The sequence below is a fragment of the Podarcis melisellensis genome, assembly GCF_964234715.1.
Source record: "Podarcis melisellensis genome assembly, chromosome: 2".
In the NCBI taxonomy this organism is placed as follows: domain Eukaryota; kingdom Metazoa; phylum Chordata; class Lepidosauria; order Squamata; family Lacertidae; genus Podarcis; species Podarcis melisellensis.
Window position 1 is genome coordinate 81629541 of NC_138529.1, and position 25112 is coordinate 81654652.

General features: G+C 38.6%; 1 protein-coding gene across 18 annotated transcripts in view; it reads left to right on the forward strand.

Annotated features, from left to right (window-relative positions):
• Positions 1 to 25112, forward strand: part of SLMAP (sarcolemma associated protein) — an 84941-nt gene that overhangs the window by 56850 nt on the left and 2979 nt on the right. For 6 of the 18 annotated variants that reach the window (XM_081899398.1, XM_081899415.1, XM_081899399.1 and 3 more), the window contains 9 exons: positions 3684 to 3740; positions 7789 to 7869; positions 8084 to 8143; positions 10322 to 10447; positions 11038 to 11112; positions 12744 to 13064; positions 14347 to 14464; positions 17191 to 17362; positions 22015 to 22149. In XM_081899398.1, coding sequence (XP_081755524.1) covers positions 3684 to 3740; positions 7789 to 7869; positions 8084 to 8143; positions 10322 to 10447; positions 11038 to 11112; positions 12744 to 13064; positions 14347 to 14464; positions 17191 to 17362; positions 22015 to 22149 — 1145 coding nt within the window. Of the gene's footprint in view, positions 1 to 3683; positions 3741 to 7788; positions 7870 to 8083; positions 8144 to 10321; positions 10448 to 11037; positions 11113 to 12743; positions 13065 to 14346; positions 14465 to 17190; positions 17363 to 22014; positions 22150 to 25000; positions 25091 to 25112 lie in introns of all 18 variants that reach the window. The other 12 variants (XM_081899412.1, XM_081899414.1, XM_081899401.1 and 9 more) reach the window with 5 other exon arrangements.

The window sequence follows — 25112 nt, forward strand, 5'->3', positions numbered from 1 at the left end:
AGGATAGGAAGAGGAAAAAGAAGAGGGAGACTCAAAGAGGAGGAAGGAGGAAGGAACAAAGCTCTCTGCAAGGTATTGGTTTACCTTTGGCAAAAGCCACCTGCCCCTTCTCCAATAGCTATTGGGGAGGGGGGGGAGAAAGAAAAGCAGGAGGCTTTGAGTGTTGCTTTTATTCATTTTTTATTTATTTTATTTTGCTTGATAGTTGAGTTTTGCTGTAAGTCTGCTTGACTTCCTCTTGTTTATTACAAGAGGATATATGTTAGAGGTGTGCATTGGATTTGGACAAACTCTGAGTCCCCAGAGCAGTGGGCTACCTCAGGTTTGGACCTGTCAGAGGCAAGGAGGGATCGGTTTTAAGGTGGCACAAGTTGAATCAGGAAGCTCTTGGTGATTCAGATGCCAAAAAAGGTCCTGAATACTAGTGTCTCCTTAAAACACAAGCAATGTCTCTAGGTTAGAAATAACAGCAGTGTAGGGTGATGGGGAAAGGAGGAGAAGACAGAGAAAGACTACCATTGTGACTGACAGGTCAGCCATGTAACCAGAGGGAATTGTTTTACTTGGAAAGTGAATCCTTTTTTAGTTCTCTCCTCCCCATCTAGTGGGTTTCTTACCCAAGGGGACCTTTGTCATAGCTTCAGTTATTTGATAAATTGCCCACCAAACTCCAGGGACAATAAATTTCTTTTTTAACCCACCTTGGAACTGTGGAAGCTTTCGGTTTCTTCCTTGTGGCTTCACTGAAGGAAAAGAAGAGTGTAAGAATCCAAGGCCTGTTCACGTCATGCTAAGCCATAGTTTAGGGTTTATGTGCAATGCCTTTGTGAGAAAGCCACTTCAACTATTAAAATTCTGACAGGATCTGAGGTTTCAGAAATGGTGACACTGCTTACAATTTTCATCTAATTATGCCCCCAATAAAATAGGTGTTACACATTTCCTTAAAAAAAACACCAAAAATCACATTTGGCCTATTTGCCTGTAACTTGGCAGGGCTCATCCTCATCTGCCAAAAAAGGGGAGGGGGGTTATAACTGGCTTTTCGTTTTCCAGTAGAGATGGTATGTGTATGAACAAAGTGGGTTCAGAAAGATGCCCAAGCCAAACTTGGCAGCTCATGAAGCATTTGAGACTTAGGCAGACTGTTTTCCATGGTGTTGAATTGGGGTCTCAACTAACTCTTGTGGTTGGTGCACACCATATATATACTACGAGGCCTATCTAGTCCAGCATCCTGTTTCCCACAGTGGTCAGCCAGATACATGAGGGATGCCCACAAGCAGGATATGAGAGCAGAAGCACTCCTTCTGCTGTTCACCAGTATCTGGTAGTCAGAGCCCTGCTATCCTGAATTTCCCACCATTTACCTTCATTGGATGGCTGTACGTTCTAATATTATGGGAAAGGAAAGTTCTAATATTATAAGGGGGGGTGGTTCACTCTTTAAGAACACTTCTAGCTAAACACACTATGTTAGGATAATATTATTTTGCTGAGTTATTTCAAGAAACTGCAGTCAGTAAGGCAGTAGATCTACCGTCAATATTTTTTTAAAAAATGTGTGGTCACGTTTTCAGCCCCTGGGGATCAGCCATCACTCAGATTAGACCAGAGACAATGGACTTTATCTGGAAGGTTGATCTGGTAATCTGAGATGGCTGACATCATGGCTAAGGAACTGATTAATATGAATAATCTATATTAGGTTACAGCCAAACTGAAAAACAATGAATTGATCACAAGTTTACCAACTGGTCTTTCGGGAAAGAAGCACTACACAGTTAACGAAATTCTTTACCTGAAGTATTAAATGGTTACGCCCTGTCAGGTACATGTAAGAAAAGATAAGAGAGCTTTTGTTGTTTCAGTGGGAAGATGTTTACCTCTAAGTAGCATAGCATTATTATATGCAAGTTTAGATAGAATATAGGCCTCACAATTAGTGACCAATTTGTTCTGTAATCACGGAAGTCCTGTATATTTATTAGCTGACCTATTTTGAGCAGATTTTATTTTCATAGAAAAGGCTTGTCAGTGATCCATGACATAAATCTCAAACATTAGTTTCTGTTTCCATAGTATGAAATGCAGTCTAGTTCTCATCAGTCTGTCTGCTTGTCTTAAAAGCCCTGAAACAGTCACCTCTTAAGTACATTCTGCTCTGGCATTACTCTCTCATCCATGAAAAAAGGCATTTACTTTTATCTTCCTTAGTAGCACTGAGCAGGCTTCCTTTTATTAGTTTATCAAGTAAAAATGCAGGTGGTGCTGCTTAGTGCCTGATAAAATAATTGAGATTCATACAGGCATTTATAGCACTCAGATGTGTCCTACAGCTTGATTACGTGGTAATAAAGTTCATCTAACAAACATGAACTATCTGAATTGAAAAAGTGTTTAAGGCTGAGTTGGTAGATGACACGAAAACCTTGAAATTTGATGGCTAAAAATGGTTTATACATCATGTAATACTGCAGTCATGAAGTGATGAAAATGAATAACATTTACTTAACCATAAAATAATCATTTGAAATCATTATTTCCTCAGCTCTCCAATGCCATTTTATTTTCCTACTTTTGTCCATTCAGAATAGTACAGAATGTGTGATCTCATTTTCTGCCACATCTGTCTTGTGCTACCTCTTCTTCTTTGACCCCTTAATTTGCCACTCTTCTTCCTATCTTTGTTCTCTCCACTGATATTTTCTTTTGGCCTCTTAGTCTGATTTTTCCACCTTGTCATGTTAACTTAATTTTATTTTCTTGCCTAGTCTGTGTTTGTGGTTCTCCCCCCACTTGCCTCATTATTTTGCTAACAAAGCACAAGGCCACCATGCTTGTGTGCCCTCATCCAATCTTCTTGTAGTTCCCACTTACAAGTCTTATTGGGGATTGTTACTGGAAAAACACCACCAGTCTAAATACTGGTGTGCTGTCAACCAATTGCCAACTAATAAGAAGGATGCCTGATATATTCAATCCCTGCGCCTTCCCCAAAGTTCAGCAATGTAAAGCAATAGCTGGGTTGCAGGAAATGTGCACTAGAAGTATAAAACATTTCCAGAATTTCTCGTCTTTTCCCTCACTTCTGGACACTGTTATAGCAAGAGTTGAGCACCAGCTTTCAACACTATTATTCCTGTTAAAGGAATGTGACCACTATATAGTGTTAATAATGCGTATCTATGTTAGGCACAAAGAAAAAAAGACCTCTGTACCAGAGGAGTATATTCCTGTAGGTGAATTCAGACATAGTGTTAACTTGTGTGGGTATAAGGTCACTCTCAGGCTCCATAGGAGAACCGCCCCCGCCCCCCCCCCCCGGCAATATCAACTTAATTTTATATACTTTTCACTGCTTGCTAATTATATTTAATACCAGGTTTTAAAACACTTCTGTTGTAGAATTTATAAATGTCTTTCTTAATTTCAAAATCAACTTTCAGTTCAGTAGATTGGGCTTGCTCAAATCTTTGGCAACATTTTCTTATTAATTTATCATCTTGTTTGTGCATAGATAATTAAGATTAAAATGAAAAAGTTCCATTGATTCCAGCACAGAGAAGTGTGAGGTAATGTTGCCATGTTTAAATTTGGTCATGGAATGTGTATTAGAGACGTGTACAAAGAAATGCTTGCATAGTTTGAGCTGGGATAGTAACCCTTATTTTGTTCACCAGACAAGCTCATAGATGAAGGACATCTTTCCCGAGTGGATGAAACAAAGATCCTGAAAGGTTAGACTGATTAATTTGCTTTTGAGGCATGTAGCAAATGTTTGAATCTGTGTTTAGGAATTTGTTTTGCAAGTGTGAGGAGTGTTTGAGGGATTATAATACACCAAGCCTTACTGCTTGGTGTATTATAAAAACTACTTCCAAGTAAATGAATATAACAATACCAGTTTTTGTATTAGAAAACAATATGAATAGAAAGAGTTTTGAAACATGCGCATTTGAGACTTAACTTGCATCTTATTACTTTTAACCTGGGAATTGTATTCAGTCCAGTTCAGAAAAAAAGGAAATTTAGTTGCTTCAAAAGCATGTCTGTTACAAATTGTAATTAGTTGTGAAGTCATGGCATTTCTAAGATTTCCTGTGCAGTAAATTATTGATAAAATTTTCTGCACAACATGAACTATATTCAAGGTTTTAAAACTTTGCTGTTGTGGATTCCCTCAAACTGTATATACCACTTTTCGATAATCAAAATATACATAATTCAAAGTGTGTATCCTTTGATTTTTAAACTACCGTCTTTGAAAAATCACTGTTTTCAAATCATGTATGCAATCACCCTCCAGTGTGTTCTTGTTTGTGCAAAGTATCGGTAGCATGCCATATTTGGAAAAGAATGCAGACAATAAACACAAGTGTAACTTAATGCTTGCATGCCAGCATTATCTTGCTTAATGGCGAGTTATTTTTTCATTGATGTGTAATGCATTCTATCTATTTTTAAAAAAAGATTCTGTCATGAAGTTTTAAATAACTTCATATAGTTTTAAAACGAGACGAAAACTATGCAAAGAAGAAAACTAGGTAAAGAAAAGCCATTCTGGTAAAACAAAGTGAGTGTGTCACTTAGAATCAATTTCATTTAAACTGAACTGATATAATAGTATAATGCTATAAAAGGGAAGAGACTAATGCCTTTCCTATAGAGCAGGCATGTCCAACTCCCAAGAGACCGCGATCTACTCCCACTATTAAAAAAATCGGCATTAATCCTCTCATTGGATTGACCAAAGTTGTTTAGCTTTTTGGGGGGAAGCCAAAGTTGTTGATCTGTTTTGGGGGAGGAAGACCCGATCTACTGGTTGGACATGCCTGCTCTAGAGAACTAATGATTTGTGTATAGAAGAGCCCAGGTTAAATCTCCTCTAGTGTAAAACAAAAGAAGTAGCAGATAAAGATGACTATCTCTGACTGGAACCCTGCAGAGCTACCACCAATCTAATTAGATAGTGCTAGGCTGCATAGATAAATAGCCAAGCCTAATATAAGCAGCTTCCTTTGATACTAAACTTAATATTGGACAATTGGTTATTGGACTGACTCCTTTCATACTGAAGTAGCAGGTAATAACTTTGAGAGAATTGTATGACAGTATCCTATAATGAAATCCATAACCTAGGTTTTTTAAAATATTCCATTACTTGGGAATGTGAAATATTTTGTGGAATGACTTTGAAAACTTAGAATACAGTGGTACCTCAGGTTACATATCCTTCAGGTTACATATGCTTCAGGTCACACACTCCGCTAACCCAGAAATAATGCTTCAGCTTAAGAACTTTGCTTCAGGATAAGAACAGAAATCGGGCTCCAGAGGCGTGGTGGCAGGAGGAGGTCCCATTAGCTAAAGTGGTGCTTCAGGTTAAGAACAGTTTCAGGTTAAGAACAGACCTCCGGAACGAATTAAGTACTTAACCCGAGGTACCACTGTAATCTAGAAAAATATTGCAAGGTAATCATAAGGTCTGAGATCTTGTGGCCATGGGTTTGCACCCAGAAGAGTGGCCTTGTTGAATTACTCCATGTCATACAACAAGCTGCTTTGCAGCTCCCATCGATTTCAGAATCATTTGCTCTGCATCTTAAGGAGATGATGTTCAAGAAACATAAATACAGTTCTCCTTGAGCATGTAGAGCCAGTTAAGTGGATCTTTGCATCCTTGTGCATATTGTCGGGCCCCTTGTATTCAGCCTTTCCTGACATTTCGTATTGTTTATTTTATACTGACCCTTATAAAGTATATATTAAAAATAGTCTAAAATCAAGAATGAAACCCAGTGGTGGTAAACTGCTTTTTTAAATGCCTGTGTCTCAGATGACTCATCAAGATTTTGCACAGAGGATCCAGCTGTTTTTTCTATAACCATATAGGGAAATAATGAGTTGCATTCCTGCTGCTGCTGCAGAAAAAAAAATCACAATAGTGGGCTAGCAAGAAATTTATTAGGATTTCAACATACTATGTTGTAAAATAAGATTGACAGGTCTCTTTAGTACCTTTATAGTAAAGTATTTTCATTAGCACACCTGTATTAAGGCTGATGGTTGCTATATTTGTTTATAATTCCACCTTCTCATCTCTCAAGGTGACTTGGAATACCAAAACGAACATTAAAAAATAAAAACTAATTTTAAATCAGAAAAATTGCACCAAAACAGTAAAGGAAACCACCAAAACAATTTAAAATGGTGCAAGCCAGTAAAGAGCCCTTTTTTTACTCTTAGAAGCATTAAAGATAGGAGAGAGCAGGACAGACATTGTCTGGTGCTAGAAGATAGTAAAGACTCTGTACCAAGTGCACTGGCATAGTTCATTATCTGGGATTAACCTAATTTAATAATCTAGCTGTTAAATTCTAACACCAGTTGTAGTATTTAAATGTTCTGCAAAGGGGATCCCATGCATAACATTAATTATCTAGACTGGATGTTACTAGATATACTAGATATATAATTGTGGTCAGGCCATCTGCACCAAGAAAGGAGATATAGCTGATGCCTCATCTGAAACTAGTGAAAGATGTTGCATGGTATGACACCTGGCATCCAGCAACAAGGCTGGAGATCGAAAGTGTACAAGGTTATAGATAGGATTGTATGTAGGAGAATACCCCTTTCAAAACCAGTTTGATATCTCTTCCCTGATAGGCCAGTACCAACTGTACCACGGGGTTGTTTGGATTGCGTTTCAGTTTGTTAGCTTTCATCCAGCCCGTTACTTGGCTCCAGGCATCTGTTGTCCACAGCTGCACCTGGATCTGATAAAAAAGACGAGAGAGCTGTGTGCCATGCCTAAATTGATTGCAGAACTTTGCACAACCTCTCCCAGCAACTTAATGTAGCTCTTGAACAACATGGGAACAAAATAGAGCCTTGTGGAACACCAGAGCACAAGTACCATGGCACCAAGTTGCAGCACTTCCCAGTCAGATGGGTGCTGAGCACAATGTCCCCAGTCCCCATCAGGGCAAGTTGACCTAGAAGGATACTGTGATCAGTTATATCCAAACCAGCTGAAATATCCAGAAGAATCAATAAGCAATCCAATGGCAGTATAGAAAATGGACATTTTTCACAACTGAGCCCCCCAGCTTTTCCGTACTGGCCCCAGCTTTTGGTCAGTCCTAGGGGCTTCAGACAACTTTTGAAGCTTCACTAGGTATATAAATGTGTGAAAAGGACAGAAATTTCAAGGTTCACCAAGACTTCTTGGATGTGAAAACATAACGTTGTTTTTAAATTGTTACATAGTGGAGCTTTTTAAAAAGTCATACTACTGCTCTTTATGAAGCATCTTATTGTGCAAATGTTTTTCCTTACCCAGTGTAACTTGCTACAAAGCAGCGTTCATTCCTAATAGCTCTTTTCTTTCTACCATGTCACAATATCTGTATTGTTCTGGAAATGGTTTTCTGAGTCTCTCTCTCCTGATTTGATCCCAGAATTAGTGAACAAAGCAACTAACTTTACACTGGGTTCCAGCTGGCGAGAGAACAACTTTCAAACAAAAGGCTGAACTACGCATGAGGCAACTGCATCCTGTGTTGGATTGTTTAGTATTAAATATGTGACCTGGGGATATTTAATCCAGTTGGGAACAGGAGTGCAAAGGCATAAGAAAACATTGGTTTTCAAAGACTGTGATTTTTGTTTGTTTTCACCTCTGGGCTTTTATTAGGCAAAATCGAGCTTGAATTGGTGTTAAAAATTTTTTTGAGATACGTGTATACTTTAATGTAAGCAAATTTTAATTTTATTTTACAGAAAATCAAGCAAAAGCTAAAGAAGCTGAACTATCAGATACTCTTAGCCCAAGCAAGGAGAAAAGCAGTGACGACACTACAGGTGCATTTTGAGCATACGTTTAAGTGTACTTTTATGTCAATGAGTACTCAGAAGAGGATTTCTAAAGGGGGGGGTTATTTAAAGTTTAGATAAAACTGTTTACATACTTCATTTTGTTCAGATGAGTTTTTCTGTGTTGCTGCAATGTTGAATGACCTAGCTATTCAAGTAATTTGCTTCTCAGAATGCTAAAATAACCTACTTTCTCATTTAGATGCTCAGATGGAGGACCATGAACTAAATGAACCCATTGCTAAAGTTGCCCTCTTAAAAGGTAAATTACTGTCTTCTTCATGTTTCAGATGGTATTTGTCAGGATTTTTTGTGTAATTCACAAATATTTTAGTATTGGGTAACAATTTTGTTTACAGTCAATAATATTTTTTATTGCTCTTGCTGATGCCTCTACTGATGTATGTTCAATGCACAACTTTGAATCCTGTGCATGTTTTCCAGAAGTAAGCCCCACTAAGTTCAGTGGGGCTTACTCCAGTGTAGCTGTGCATAGGATTGTAGTCTTAATGCATAGTTTAGAATTTATATATTCTTGGTTTGTAGATGAGCACATTTTCTCCTACAGTTGCTGAGATTAACTAGATTCCTTTTAGCGTCTCTGTAAAAATCTTCAGATTTTAGTTAACGCTATGAAGTCATTTCTACTTGGGAGGCATGCTTCTGAATTTTTCATTTTCTCATATCTTTGTCAACAAAACTGCTCATCAAGATGTCCTTTGGGGCACCAAATGAAATAATGAACTGCAAGACTTGATTCATTTAAAATAAACACCCAAGTGACTGTTAGTAATTTATGTATAAACCCGACATAAAATGAAAACACAGAAATCAGAAACAGAAAACTTTCTTTTTGTTTCCTGTGTATCATGATGTATAGATGACTTTAATTCAAGGCAATTTTGTATCAGCAAGGGGAAAATATCAGTTTAAGTAACATTTAAATCAGGTTTACCTTTTTGTACCGTTTCTGAACACCTACTCATTAAAATACAGTGACAAAAGAGTAGGCTCTGTCTAAGTTCGCAAGTGTTCCTCCTTGTCATCCACACACATACTGAAGAAACCACATTAATAGCTGCTCAGTTTTAGGATTCAGAAATTTGAAAGCATCAGGTGAATTCATACGCCTGTCTATCAGGAAAGAGCACCCTAAAACACTCTTACTTGTTTACTTTTTTAATAACGTGTGGCTAATCAAGTGGCAATGCTCAGAGGTCTGCACTGGGTGCCGATCTGCTACTGGTGTTACTATTAGTCATAGAATCATAGAATTGTAGAAAGGGACCCCGAGGGTCATCTAGTCCAACCCCCTGTAATGCAGGAATCCTGCCCACAGCCGTCCCTGGGTGGGCTCGAACCACCAACCTTTTGCTTAAGAGCCAGGCACACTGGCCCATTGTGGCATTGAATGTTGTCTATAAAGCCCTTAACAACTTGGGACCAGATTATCTATGATAATCCATTGATAATCAGGCTGGCACCTGATTATCAATGAAAACATGAAAACATTCTTATTTAGACAAGCCTCATAGAAAGTTTCTATGAGTTTTCATCTGTTTTAGTCTATCTACTCTCTTGTGGTTTTAAATTATGCTATTCAGCTATGATTGAAAAGAAAATAAGCAATATTCTTGGATATGCCTTTGGGATACTTTCTGAACCTGTCATTTAGTGCATCCCGATTTTTCACCACCAACTTTCTCCTTATCAAAGTTTGACACATTTTGTGTGTAAAGACTGGCTTATTCAAACTGCAGAGTAATAGAAGCCTTGGTGGTGGCAAGCAGCAATATCCAGGAGAGAAGTGTAAAAGCTTTTGGCTAGGTCAGAATTATTTACTGCAGGTATCAGGACATTCTGGAAATGCATGAACGATGAGTGCCATTTGGGCCAAGATGTCTCCCGACTAGACTACACCTCTCTCTCACAACTAAAAGATCTGGTGTGCCTAGGAGTTAGCGATTCCACCGCTTTCTGCCTATAGAAGGGTATAAAGTATAGAAGGCGAAGCCAAGGATATCCCCTCGGCCTTACTAAGCCCTGCCTTGTCTTCTAGTAGGTATCTGGTGTGCTGAATACGCCATTCTTCTGGGGGAAAAATTAATAATGAAAGAATAAAATTAGCATCAGCAGTAAAATGCCAAACCGCTTTGAGTGTATTTATGAAGAGTTGCTCATATTTGAAATGTTGCCACAACAGAATATGTTGTGACTTGAATTGCCTGCCTACATTATTCATGCGGATTTAAACTTTATTCTTGCATGCAGGGCTAGAGTGTATTGATACTTGACTTCCTAACAATGTTTTAATTTATTGCCTAACCTTTCTCTAATGCAATGAGTAGCTGACTAATTTTGCATGACTCTTAAGATCCTGTCTTCACAGGGTAACAGTAATTTGCTAGAACTGATACTTTAAAGAAAAATGTTCTTTTAGCAGATGAATTGCAGGGTGCACAATCTGAAACTGAGACTAAACAAGAAATTCAGCAGCTGCGCAAGGAACTGGTTGAAGCCCAAGAGCTAGCTAAAACAAGTAAACAAAAATGCTTTGAACTGCAAGGTGAGATGAAGATTCCTTTAAATCTGCAGAATACCCAGGAAATCATATGCCCAAGTACTTTAGCAACCAAACAGATAGTTAAATCTGTTTAGTCTGACAATTGTTATTAAGATACGTGCATAGGGAATTTTTATACTCTCCATATCATGGAAGGGTAAAAAATAACAGCACAATCATACACACATCTGCTCAGAAGTAAGTTCCATGGAGTTGCTTGAAGCTACCTGGGAGTAAGTCCCACTGAACTCAATGGAGCCTACTTCTGAGTAAACATGTATAGGATTGAACTATAAATTTGAATGTTTAATTTAAGCAATGGAAATAAATAAGCCTTTTTTATTGTCCGTTTCATTTTGTTCCATAACATGGTAATATCATGGATGCATTGAAGGGAAGCATTTTTTTTTTTTAAAAAAAAGCTTTAATAAAATGTATTAACAGCTAGCAGTGTAACATGATTATTTAAATATTTTGATTTACTTACATGGACTCTGACATTATTTTAATGAGCTACTAAAAACTAATTTCTAATGTTTTCCAAATGTAAGTATAATGGAGCAAAACTTCAGATCCTGTCATTATACTTACAGCAATGCTAGAAGAAGAGAGAAAAGCTTATCGATTGCAAGCTGAAGAATCCACCAAGCAAATCCAGGTTCTCCAAGGTATAACAGCCTTATGCGAAAGATTTAGTAGAAAAGATGCAGATGATGCATTTGAATATGGCAAGGACATTACCAGAGTTTTGTTTCACTTTTAAAGAACTCCAGTTAAGGATTACATTCAAACTTGTGGTTCTTGCCTGAAACTGATAAGTTTCGGGGATTCTCCACCTCTGCTTTAAACCAAAGTGCATTTGTCACTGGTACAGACAACATGACAAACCAACATTCAGGGAAAGTGAAACTAAATTCTGTTCAGATTATGAATACATATCTCCACCCACCCCGCATTTAAGCAGCATTTTTTAATATACTCCAGCAGTCACTTTTGATTAGTTGCAGGAGATGAGATCAGCTGCTGCTGGAACAAACAAGGAACTACTGTTTTGGTTTTTTAAAAATAGCACTGTTAAGAAGCATGGGTTGGTGTAGGTTAACAGCACCAATTCCTTTCTGAAAGTGGAGGTGAGAGGACGTTATAGCCTCTCCTTCCATCATTTTGTTGCCAGCAGGCTTTGGCTACCCAGTCCCTTCCTCAGAATTTCAAGCAGACTGTCCAGCAGTACAGTGGTACCTCAAGTTACAAACGCCTCAGGTTACAAATGCTTCAGGTTACAAACTCCTCTAACCTGGAAGACTTACCTCGAGTTGAGAACTTTGCCCCAGGATGAGAACGGAAATTGTGTGCCGGCGGCACAGTGGCAGCAAGAAGCCCCATTAGCGAAAGCACACCTCTCGTTAAAAACAGTTAAGGTTAAGAACGGACCTCCGATTAAGTTCGTAACTAGAGGTACCAATGTACATCTTTAGCTGTATGGTCAAGAAGATAGAGCTTAAGATGCAGACATTCCAGAATTAGAGCAATGCTAGGACAAATTGATGAACCAGGCAGGATGAGATCTGTCTGACACCTTGCCCAATTCTGCGTTGTGTGCCAAAAGATTAATTGTCCTTGGTTTCCAATTTGTCTAAATACTTAAAACATAAAACTGAATCTAATCTAGGAATGGTTTCATGAGATGATAGAAGTGTTGGAATTAAATCATTGGCCTGGTTTGCATATAACACTAAGCTAGTCTATGTATTGAATTTACATCCCGCCCTATGCCCACAGTTTATCACTGTGCGCATGAGCGGAAAGGAACCCGAGCATAATCTCAGACTCACATGCTTGTCTTTCTCATCTGGGAGGATTTTGACAGAGTTCAGTTACCTTTTGTCAAAACTTGGCTTGTTGTTACATATAAGCCAGAAATGCTGAATTAAAAACATTGTCTCTGATTCATATGACACAACAAACCAATGGAAAGTGGATCAAAAATTATGCCCAAATACTTTTCCTGGCCATGCATGTGGAGGAGAGGAAGGTGGTAGCATATGAGCCTGATGCTTCGCTCAGGCTCATTCTTATTTGTGCATGTAGCACTAAACCATGGTTTAGCGTTACACATAAGCATAGCCAGTCTGTTTGCAGCCGGGTTCTTACACCCATCTTTCTTTTGTTTTGTTAACTTCTTTTTAAAAGTAAAGCGCTAAAGTTCAGTCAGCTTCCATTTCTAGAGCTCCAAATGGCTGACATGAATTTGCCTACCCAACCTCCTTAAGAAAATCTGATTTCTTGTAAATGTTTACAGCTCAGCTGCATCAGCTGCAGGAAGATATTGAATGTCTTCGTGAGAAAAAGGAGAGTGAGATCTCCAGTACTCAAAATGAGTTGCTTAGTGCTCAGAGTGAGATGCTGTTACTGCAACAAGTGGCCGAGAAGGCTGCGTCTGAAAGGGAAAGAGATGTTGCAGCTTTACAAGAAGAGCTTCAGAAAGTAAGGGCTGAGCTTGAGCGGTGGCGCAAAGAGGCTTCAGAATACGAGAAAGAAATCGTCAGTCTGCAAGCCAGTTTTCAACTACGATGTCAGCAGTGTGAGGATCAGCAGAAAGAGGAGGCCACCCGGTTGCAAGGTATGACACTAGATTCACCTCTTGGTTTGATCTAGGAAGAATATGCCTATAGTCCTTTTGCGCTTTAAATGGCACATATAAGTTTAGGGGCTTCTGTAGTCCACTGATGCAGCAAGATGAAGATATGTGACTGTAACAGAAATTAGTCTCTAGTAGGCTTTGGTTCAGCAGTGACCAGTGGGATCTGTCCGTACAGCCATGCCATGCAGACACTTTATCTGGAATCCCTGAAAACATCTTAAAGGTTTGGCAAGCTACAGCAACAGGTTTGCAGCATAGCATATCATCCTTGAAATATCATCCTTGAAATATCTTGACTCCCAACTGCTGTTGGTTGGATTGAACCATTTCAAGAAATCAAAACTGATGAAATGCTTCTGAAAGTTTATAATGTAATATCTGAAAACAAGGCACCAGAGAAGCAGGTTATACAATATATAGCACCTAACTGTGTTATGACATTGTGCTACAGTGTTAATGTTGCATGCGTATAAAGCTGCACCAACAAAATAGTCTATTGTTTTGTGCTAATTAGTTACAGTGAGAATTTTTTTTAACATAACATCGTCTAACTGGCCTCTCCAGAATTATTTCATTCATTCTGTGCTAATTGCACTGATGAGTGTTTTTCAAAATGTATTCAAGCTTCTAATTGTTTGCCTCGATCAAACAAATGCTATCTCTCACTCAGAATGATCTGTTTCCATGACTACAATATTATACACAACCAGCTGTTTCTATCTATAATATCACTGATAAAATCCTTAAGATTTCTGCTAGCATGTGTACCTGCATTGTTGTAAAGTCTTATCTTTAGGGTGATTTTTTCCCCCATGTTCTCTGAAGTTAAATCATTATATTTTCTAGTAAATTGGTGTGATTATGATTCCACCATTTCTGAAACCATGGAGAGCTGCTGCCACTCAGTGTAGACAAATTTCTGAGCTATTTGAATTCAGTATAAGGCAGTTTCTAGGTTCCTGTTTATTGTGGCATTTGGTAATTATTTAGCACCGTGACCTCTCTATCGGTAGTTCCTGAAACTGTGAATGGCTTTCAGTGGAAAATTAGTTTAGCATATAGTAGTGCTAATTTGGGTGGATCAGGTTTAAAGGAATTAAATGTGTCACTATGAAGATTGGCCTCAGTTTTTATCACAAACTGGGCATATAATTATTATGTCAAAGATATTTTAGAATAATTGCAGATGTTACTCGAACACCTTTGAAGATCCCAATTTTCAGTCCACTTTAATGGGTAACATAGCATTACTTGCTTGTAGGTGAACTTGAAAAATTGAGAAAGGAGTGGACTGTTCTTGAAACCGAATGCCTTTCATTAAAGAAGGAGAACTCTTTGCTTGCATGTGAACTTCAGCGACAGGAGAAGGAGCTCCATAAGTAAGTGCTGCTGAATCTTATGGCGAAGTCCATAGATGTTGGATGGGTGAATCCCAATCTTACCATATGGTGATAGCTCCTTAAAATTGGGCGCCAATTTTGAAAATGTATTTTAAATGAAAATAAGACTCCCTCCTACAAGTGGCAGTATTCGCAATACCCTTCGCTGTTTCTTTTAGCAGATTTGGTCCAGGGTCATTTAGTACATCTGAAGCGCTAGACAATTTTTGCTTAGGAATTCCCAGTGATTTGCCCTGATCTGAAGAGAAATAGAAAAGTGTACTATTGGTGTCAAGACCTTTCTCTCCAACCCCCCCCCCAAAAAAAAACTTCAAACAATTTAAAGCAGGCATGGGCAAACTCGGCCCTCCAGATGTTTTGTAACTACAACTCCCATCATCCCTAGCTAACAGGACCAGTGGTCAGGGATGATGGGAATTGTAGTCCCAAAACATCTGGAGGGCCGAGTTTGCCTATGTACTGATAGCTAAGAGATTGGTCCTTCCACTATCAAAAGTCCTCACCATTCAATGAACTGAGCATTGAAAATGAAGAACCTTTAGGACAGGTTGTGAAATAATAAAAAGCTTTCAATGGACCCAGTGATTTTTGGAATTTTCTGAATGCCATACATGCCATGAGACTTTAATCAAGAATTTCCTAACTACCCTTGTGGTCAGGGTTGTTGTTGTTGGGATTTATTTTTCTTCTCTCCCTTTTTGGAGGTTCTGGAAATTATTAGGTAAGATGATAACATAACGAGACAGGAGGGAATGTTGAAGGATAGAAGTTGAGTGGAAGCTAATATGTTTTAATTTTCATTTAAAACTTTTAAGTTTAAAATAATCATTAGTAGCAGGATTCAAAGATGTGTTTTGATTTTGGAAAATGCTGACTAAAATACAACTTAACAGATAAAATGGAATGCATTTGAATGCCAGTTTGCAAATAACGTGAAGGTCACTTTGTATAAATATTTTCCGTATGATTCCCCCCACCCCTCTCCGCTACATGACTTAAAGGTCATAGCATATGTAGCCTTGGCTACATTTTAGAGAATTGCCAGACTAATTCCATGCTTTGCAGTCTCCAGCTGCTGCACTGAATCAGAAGCGGGGTGGTCTTCCATTGCAAGCAAGACATCAAAAGTCCTACAAGAAGCCCTTTACACGGCCTAAAGTAGTTTTTCTTGGTTGCTTCACTTGTGTTGGAAAGACCTCATATTCTTTACCATGACTTAATACTCTCTCTCTTTTTTAACATTGGAAAGATTGCCTATGTTGTGGTATGTTTTCATTATCTAGCATTCAAATTTAGAAACAGTAGGCCCTACAACAAAATACTGCAATGTAGCTTCACCTCCAAACAAGAGTACAGTGGTAGCTCGGGTTACAGACACTTTGGGTTACAGACTCCACTAACCTGGAAGTAGTACCTCGGGTTAAGAACTTTACCTCAGGATAAGAACAGAAATTGTGCGGCGGCGGCAACAGGAGTCCCCATTAGCTAAAGTGGTACATCAGGTTAAGAACAGTTTCAGGTTAAGAATGGACCTCCAGAACGAATTAAGTTAGTAACCAGAGGTACCACTGTACTTTGTTCCATCCATTTAAACCAGGACCTTCCACTTCCCTGTTTTTCTTTTCGAACTTTACGATAAGCTTTCCATGGCTTCTGGACAGTTCTTGCTCATCTTTACATTAGGCTATATTTTGGAAGGAAGGGGTCTTGTAGTTATGTAAACTGTGGTTGTCCCAAGCATGTTGCTGCTTCCTTCCTTTTTCCAGCCGCCCTTTGTTGGCAACATTCCTGTTGGCACTCACCACCTGTGTTTGCTATTAGAGGAAGTTATAATTATTTACGTGTTGCTGGGACACCTTCCACATGTTGGTTATATATAAGGAAGATGATTGTAAAGAAAGGTTTTAGTTAAAAAGGCAGGTGCATGCCAGCTCTGGTTTCTGTTCTCAGCTGGTTTAATTTTATTTGAACATTGGGCCGCTTTGCACATAAACCCTAAACTATGGCTTAGCATGATGTGAACAAGCCTTGGATTCTTACACTCTTCTTTTCCTTCAGTGAAGCCACAAGGAAGAAACCGAAAGCTTCCACTTCCATTTTAGATTACTCACAAATTAATATGTAATCTAAACCGTAAAGTGTCATTAATCTTCACTGTAGCTAATTGAAACAACTCAGCTTCATGAATTGTGGTTTAAAGTTGATTTGATTCAACTAACCATACTTAATATTAATCAGTTTGTCCAGATTCAGAAGGACATTAAAATGTGTCTAATCTAAAACAGGAGCAGAACCTTCCAGATTCTTCTATATGGTAGCACTAGAGGAGCGGGGGTGCATGAATCTGAGGCTCACTACAATTCATTCTCATAACACTAAACTATGGTTTAGCATAATGTCCAAAGCATTCCATTATCTATATTTTTATTTTGGTGTTGTGTCAATTAAAAAACATTTATTTTTCCTTCTTGAAACTTGAAGCTTGAAACTTCATTATGCATTTGTTATGGAACTTTGTATGCAGTATGCCAGAGCACCAGTACTCTGTTCAGTTATAGGGATACTGTGGGTGCATAGTGCTGCACATGTTATAAAGTGCTTGATTCTGAGGAGGGGAAATAGATTAAAATTTTAATGTTGATTAAAAGTATTTGTTTCTAAACATGTAGTATTCCTTTGGGGTTTGCCCTTCTTTTCTTTCACAGCTCTCAACAGCAGAGTTTAGCGCTTAACAGTGACCTGAGTGTTCTTGAGCTGACTCGAAAGGAGCTTGAAAATAAAATGGGGTCTTTGAAAGAGCAACATCAACGAGATGCAGCTAGTCTAAAAACCCTTCTTAATGAAGCAGAGAATCAAGCTAAGGATGCTCAAAATGAGGTAGATATCAAGAAATTCAAGTTCGTCTTTATCACTGCTTTGTATGTCTGAAAACAATTGTTCTGGATTCCATCCACCCTATGGGGACCCTGACTGTCGTTCTCTCCTGCCCTGTCAACAGCATTCTCCCCTTAGCTGCATTTGGATGTAACACGAAGCTACAGTTTAGCTTTGGGTTCCTTCTCCTCTGTTCCTACTGCAAGGAAGGGACAGAAGGTTTTTGCATCCATTTTGATTATTCATAGTAACTTATTTCACCCAAATGAAGAATTGTGGTTAGTGTGAACTGGTCTGGGTATACAAGCCAAGTTATACACCATGGTTTTAAGCTGGGTTTCCCTAAACCATAGTTAACACTAACCACAACGCAGATGTAACACTAACTGTGGTGAGCTGGAAATGGAAGCAAAAGCCTCCATTCTCCTCCTTGTGGCTGTGCCAGGGGAGAAGAGGGAAGTGGGCAGCATGCAAGCCCTGCAGTTGATGCAGGTATGAACAAGGCCTTTGGGCGACAGACAGATTTTGGAACTAAAGAGATTTGAAAAGCAATAGGGCGGGAGTTGCCATTAGTGGGTGTGGATGGGGAATAGATAACGCAGCTGAGTTGATGTGAAATAATTCTGTATGCATTGTCTCTCAAAACTGTCTGAGTTAAGCGTGCTCTTCTGCTTGTTGAAATGTACTCCAATTATTTTCTTTTCTAAAAAAGGTTTGTTAATGCTTATTCACTTGTCTTTTTATGATCTATCTATCTAATCAATCCTGCCCTTCGGCAACAAAAGGCTCCTAGAGTTGCTTACAACTCTACAAACTGGACCGACCCTGCCTTCAGACGTAAAGCCCTTGACTTTCTCCTTCTGTTAGGGCAAATATGAAGATGCACCTGTGAACCTAATTAGGGCTAAAGCTATAAAGGGCTCATTGAGTTCAGTTCCTACAGTTACTTCATGAGATGATTTTTGCCTTTTCAGTTTCATATGAGAAGTGTCCACATTGACGATGTTTTATATTTACAGCATCAGGTTAAAGATTTGAGAATTGCCTGGTAGTGGTTGATGCCCTGTGTGGCAAAATATATAATAAAAAGGGCACACAGTTCACCTCATGATAACTGTGCCACATTCAAAATGAACCTGGGTACTGAGCCTCCTTCCGTTTCCAACTTTTGTAGAGAGTGAGTAGAGGAAAGTAGGAACGAATTCATATTATTCTTTTATTCTCTGCACTGAAGAGCTTAGTCACATTGGATCCTGAGGGAGGCTTTGAACTTTGTGATAGAAATTCAGCTTCTGTAAAGATTAAAGCGTTCAAATTGGTTTTGTAGTCAAGGCAATCATTTCCCTTAACAACTAGGAATGCACATCTATTGAGGTTAGTGGGGTTTTTTGGTAGCATTTGAGCTTGCTAGAAAGCACATAAGGTAAGCATTAAAAGCCTTCCAGAAAGTGCCTCATGCACAGACAATGGAGGTGATGAACCTTCAGTAGCTGTTTTGTTTCTTCATTAACATTACTAGGAAAGCATTGGTTGACCATTTTCATTGCACTTTTCGATCCCTTCCCTTGTTATCATTTCAGTTGCCATCTGAATGCCATTTTCATATTTATTTTGTAGTTGGGACTAATGGGACTGTATATTTTGCCAACATTTTGGCTTTCAAAATTTACTAATACAGTGGTGTTACTTAGTTGTAGTGGACACTATTTATGCTTTTGCAGAGAAAACATTTGTTTCTACAGGGAATTCAGAACACTCTGTTTGTCTACTTTTTAAAACCTTGAGGGGTGTGGGTGGGTGTGCTATAATATATAATATGATCCATAATTTGGGGCATTAGCACTACAATGAACTGTGGTGGATTTCACATACTTGCCATAAGGTTTCTTTAAAATGGGATTCTATACCGCTCTGGTTAAATATGTTTTTGGCCACTGGAAAGAGAAATGCCTTTCCTGGTAGAAGGTTTTGGTCTCTTGGGTTACATTTTGATGGAGAAGCTTGATTCCAAATTGTGTAGTACTTTATAAAGAAAACTACAGAACTTTGTGACATACAGTAAAAGACTTCTCTGAGTAGACCCGCAAAAATTAACAAACCTAGGTTAATATTAGGCCTACTCAGGGTAAACCCAGTGAAGTTGATGGATAAGACTAATTTAAGTTCATTAATTTTAACATGTCTACTCTTAGGACTTAGTTGGGATCAGCCCTAAGCTTTTTTTCCCTTAAGTGTGACATTCTCCTTCCATATATGGAAAATTTATCTCCTGCCCATGGCCCTCCTTCCATGACACTGTTCCTGTCTGATTTTCTCTTACTATGCTTATGGTCCTTAAAGGTAGACAGCTGTACTGAATTTGCTGATGTGCAAACTTTCTCTTATTTTTGAAAAAAATGTTGAAAACAAATAGTAAACACCTCACAGGCTTTCAGTCTGATTAAAATTTTGCAGATGGTGGAATTGATTTTGTGCCATACTTAAATTTACAACACAAGGCAGTTTATAAAACTCCCGATAAATCATTAAAAGAGTTTGGGGACTAGGGAAAGGAAGTGCATTGTTACTTACTTTGTGGCCATTCAGTGCATTCCATTCCCACAAGCCACAAATCCCAAAGCAGAGCCTGTGCTGGTCAGCTGCCCATCTGCATGAAAAAAAGGTGTGTTTATCCAAGGACTGAATGTTGAGCTACTGCGTGATACATGAGCTAAGATGTGATGCTCGTGTACTTACTGACCCACACTCCCATACTTCTTTTTCTGTTCCTGAGACAGAAAGAGTCTAACTCATCCTAACTTGTTTTTTGTAGTTGGTTGTAGACTTAGGGTTAGTGGCACATCAGTAAAGCAGGGCTGGGCAACCTTCTTGGCTCCATGGGCCAAATGTGTGGACCAAATTTGACTTGTGGGTGGGCCCATACCCTGCCAATTACATAATGCCATTATATCACATCACATGATTGCCAGATGGGCACCTCTGCCCACCTTTTGAAATCCTTTGCATGGGGTTTCCAAGTGCTTAACTTCCAACTGGGAAGCTGCAGCACCTTCAAAACATCTAGAGTCTCAAATGGAAGTTGGGGGTCTTTTAAAGCCCATTGCGAAAGCTCTTTTTGAAGCATCCCCATATGCTTCCTTTAAGGGGGAGCGGAGAGAAGAAGCTCCTCTTCCCTGCTGGCACCTGCATGCCTGTTTGCTTGAAGGGAAAACACTGAGCTGCTTCAAAGAATGCTTTTGCAAAGGGCTTTACCATCAGCTGATCAAATCTTGCTGCCTTGGCTGTGCAATCCTGTTTCTAGTTGGGAGCAAGTTGCGCAGCCAGTGCAGGGTTAAATTCTTTCCTCTTGCCTGTCGGCTGACATCACCAGTGACATCAGCTGATGGGCAGGTGGGAGTAGTTTGGAGTGGATCACAGATCAAAATTGGCCTGTGGGCCACGGGTTCACCATTCTGACAATATTTTTTTGTAATACAATGGTGGCAATTTATCTGGAATAAGTTATAAACTTTTTCAGGTGAGCAGAAAAGCATCAACTGGGAAAATGGTATTGATTGTCTCACTGGTTGTCTTCAGTTTTTTCTTTGAGTCAAAAATGTTGGGAGTGGCTGTATTTTTATCAAATTAGGCATGAGGTTTTTTCTGCTGGAAAGAATTTGGATGACATTTCTGGAAGGATGTCTAATAAAATGGAAAAACCTGCAGCTTTTGATCTAGAATAAAAAAATTGTTGCACCATGTCTAAAGCCAAATCCCAAAAGGAAATACAATTAAACCAAATGACATATGTTTCGGTCTAGAATTTTCAGCAGAAAAGCATCATGGACAGCTAGATTTTATCTTTAGGGAATTTGAATAGTGTCTCACATCTTGAGCAGGTGCTGTTATTAATTTCAAGCAATGTGAGAATTATTGTATAAAAAGCTTTAATCTAGATAAATGAATATTTTCTAGCATGGAATAACTTGTGAAGTACAAAATTAAATATGAAACAAAGGTTTATATAGAGAGTTGTAAGTATCTAGTGGAAAGGAGCAAAACTGTAATACAGGCACCATGCAGTTTTATTAAAGGAATCAACAGGATTCAGATTTGCAGCAAACCTGTAGCTGCCAAACCCTCTTGTCCTTTTTCATCTCCTGTCTCCCACACATAAAACAGATTACATGACATGATTGCATTCCCCCACTGCTGGGAGAGGAGCAGGAAATGCTGGGTCTAGTTCTGACATGAAGGATTTGTATTGTACTTTGACATTTTCCTCTCACTTTTTAGCAAACAACAACAAAACACCAGTGATAACAAGATAAACCTTATTCTAAAATAACGGGGGAGGGTGGGTTATTGAGGGAATTAAATGAGGAAAGGAGAAAACCATGACAGCCACCTTGAGCTCCTTGGAAGAAAAGGGTGACTATAAATGCAATCAATCAATCAATCAATCTTAGTGCAGGGGAATGAACACAGATCAGTTTACTTTTTCCTGAACTTGATTCCAGTATAGCAAAAACTAAATTGCTGCCCTGCCCAAAACATACATATTAATATTCATGCAATAATTTATTGAAAAGGATAGACACATCTCCTAAAGCTACTTTAACCTCTTAAATCTAGTTTAAATGGGTCTGTAGTATATGTGTTTTCTTTGCCTTTAGTATGAAAAGACACAGACCATACTCTCAGAGCTGAAGTCGAAGTTTGAAATCACTGAGCAGGAAAAGCAATCAATCACAGATGAACTCAAACAGTGTAAAGACAACCTGAAGCTGCTACAAGAAAAAGGAAATCATGTAAGTCTGTATAACACGTGTGCCAGGTTTTTGTTATTTTATTTCCACCGCGAGATTACTAGCCATGCCTGATGAAAAAGCATTTTGCAAAGTTGCAGGAATTTCATGAAATCAGTGGCCCATAAACATCTCCGGCCCAATACAATCTAATGGAGCAACTCTAATATTGGGGGTGGGGTGCTACATTCCATAGGGAAAAACTGACCTGGAAATACTTTCCCCATTCAGATTTGAATGTGAAGGGGAGAATAATTCTGAGGCTTTATTGAGTCCCAAAGTTCTTTTCTGAGCCTGGATCTGAAGAGCCTTTGCCAGAATTTCTGTTCATTTCCTCATCTGAAATATTCAACCCTTACAAAACTAGCAATTTGGCCAGTGGAGATATTCCAGTACCCATAATTATTCAAGCATCTTGCTTCAGAAAACCTTTGTTAATCAGGGCAAGATATCTAACACAAAATGAAGCAGAGACTGAGAGAACAGCAATTTCCATCCGCCAGCCATACTTCAGCTAATGCCTTCTTGAATGGCAGTTTCTGCTTCTCAGGCGAATAAAGGAGTGTCATTCAGACTTCTGTTGACTTTGAGGGGAGCAGAGCTTGGATACAGCAACTAGAATGATTTTTAAGTAAAATTAACCTAATATAACCCAATCTAAAGGTTCTTGTTTATTATAACCCAATCTGCTATAACAGATCAGTGATATGTGAAGTCTTTCCACTACAACAGTTACAGAATCAACCTCGTTGTTGTCGCTTGCTATGGGCCTGAGTATATCTAGTAGAACTATAGGGAAAGGACTTGGATGCCCTGTTAATCTGCAGTTTGATGAATATTTCTTGGTAGCAGTACTTATTGTCTTTCTAGTAAAATGCATTCTCAAATCAACTTAAATATTTATATTTTTTAAAGTTCTATAAAAGCACCTGAGAATACATTAAAGACCAATAGAATACAATAAGTGTATCAACAACTAAAAGAAACTTCATCTGCTATCTTCATCTTCCACTTTTGTCTTAAAATGTTTTCATGTGTAGAGGAATAAATGTGAAAAATATTGTGCTGATATGTTGGAATGCAGAATCTGAGTAGAGTTAGTCTCTTACTCATGGATTTTCACCACAGAATCAACATGAATTTTACTTTCAGTAATAAACATGTTTTGCCTGATTCAGTCAAATGAGAAGATTGAGTGGGTGTGAACATTCCAAATAATGTTCTGTTGCTGGGAGATTCCAGAACATTCTGATGGCAACTCTTGCTCACCCTTTTTGAGTAGAAAAATATCTATCCAACTTGGCAATATACAAAGGCTTTGAAATAATAATAAAACAGTACTGACTGCCATATTCCCTAATCACTAAATTATTAGAAATAGGGACTGAGAAGAGTTATCTATGCAGGTGGTTGGTGATTCAGATACGGGGTGAGTGAGGAGTTGACATTCTTTTACTTTACTGGAGAACCTCACAGCCAAATGGATTTACTGTTATTTTTCAACCTTGCAGGTTGACAAAGGTGTTCTCCTGTTAAGTTTCCCCTTGAGATGTTTTATTACTTATTAAATTTATACACTGCCCTTCATCCTAAGATCACAGGACAATTCACAGCAAAAAGAAAGAAAGAGAAAAGGAAAACAAAATACATGTTATAACAACAACAACAACAACAACAAAAACCAATAATCATCCTCCCACAGAAACATTTAAAAGGGAATCGTTTATCAGCCAAAGGCCTGATTATAGAGGAACATTTTGTCTCGTGCCTAAAGATATGTAGTGAAGGCACCAGGTGAGCCTCCCTGGGGAGAGCATTCCACAAACGGAAGCCACCACAGAAAAGGCTCATTCTTATGTTGCCACCCTCTGGACCTCTCACAGAGGAGGCACACAAAGAAGGGCCTCAGATAATGATCACAGGGCCTGGGCTAGTTCATATGGAGAGAGGTGGTCCTTGAGGTATTGCAGTCCTGCGCTATTTAAGGCTTCATAGGTTAAAACCAGCACTTGTTTTTGTTTTTGCTATGCTGCCCCCTTTCCGCTTCATAGGCCATCTTTCTTTTCTTTTTTATTTCACTCATTACTTCTTTTCTTGGCAAACAAGCAAGTTTGATGTATTGGCTTCAAAGTGTAGTAATATTATATCAATAAAATAATTAAAAGCAAAAAACCAACAACAAACCCAGCACTTTGAATTGGGCTTGGATGTGCTCTCTAAAGCTGAAGTAAGAAACCTTTTTTGGGATCAAGGACTGTCTTACCCTGGAGGAAATTTGAATTTCTATAAATAAGCTTGTTTTATGTTAATCCTGATAGGGGAAATAATAGTTTCCATAAAATAAACAATAAGATAATACCGTGATTCCAACAGTCTCTAATACTAAAATTCTAGCATATGGAAAACCTTCCTGTCGCACTGTCCTTAGGCAAGGGGTTGAACAGCTGGGTCTCCACCTTGTCTTTTTCATAAGATTTGGATGGACCATATATGGAGAGATAGCCAGGTGTTCCCTATTTTGCATCCTTTGGACCTTGTAACATTCATTCTCTGCTGACAAGAGTTAGGTTGCAGTGCATATTGATTATTTTGCCCTAAAATATTTCATTCTGTAAGATTAAAAAGAGCTTCCTTAAGAGAAGAAATGCTTTGTTGTTCAATATCCATGTTTACTTTGTACAGTGGTGTACTAACTTTGTATACCAGACTAGCTGTGTCTTCTTGTTAGATGTCTTTAGTGTTTCAGTTGAAACAAAACTTGATCTTTGAGCTCTCCCCCTATCTAAATCATCTTTACCTATTTGATTATTTTATAGCACAAAAATGATTTTAATATCCCTTCCCTTCCCTTTAGCCTTCCATATTACCACCCGTCCCAGCCGTATTCATCGGCCTAATCCTGGCTTTCCTGTTTTGGTGTTACAACCCATTGTGGTAGAGAAAGGTACTACAAGCACTATTCAGTC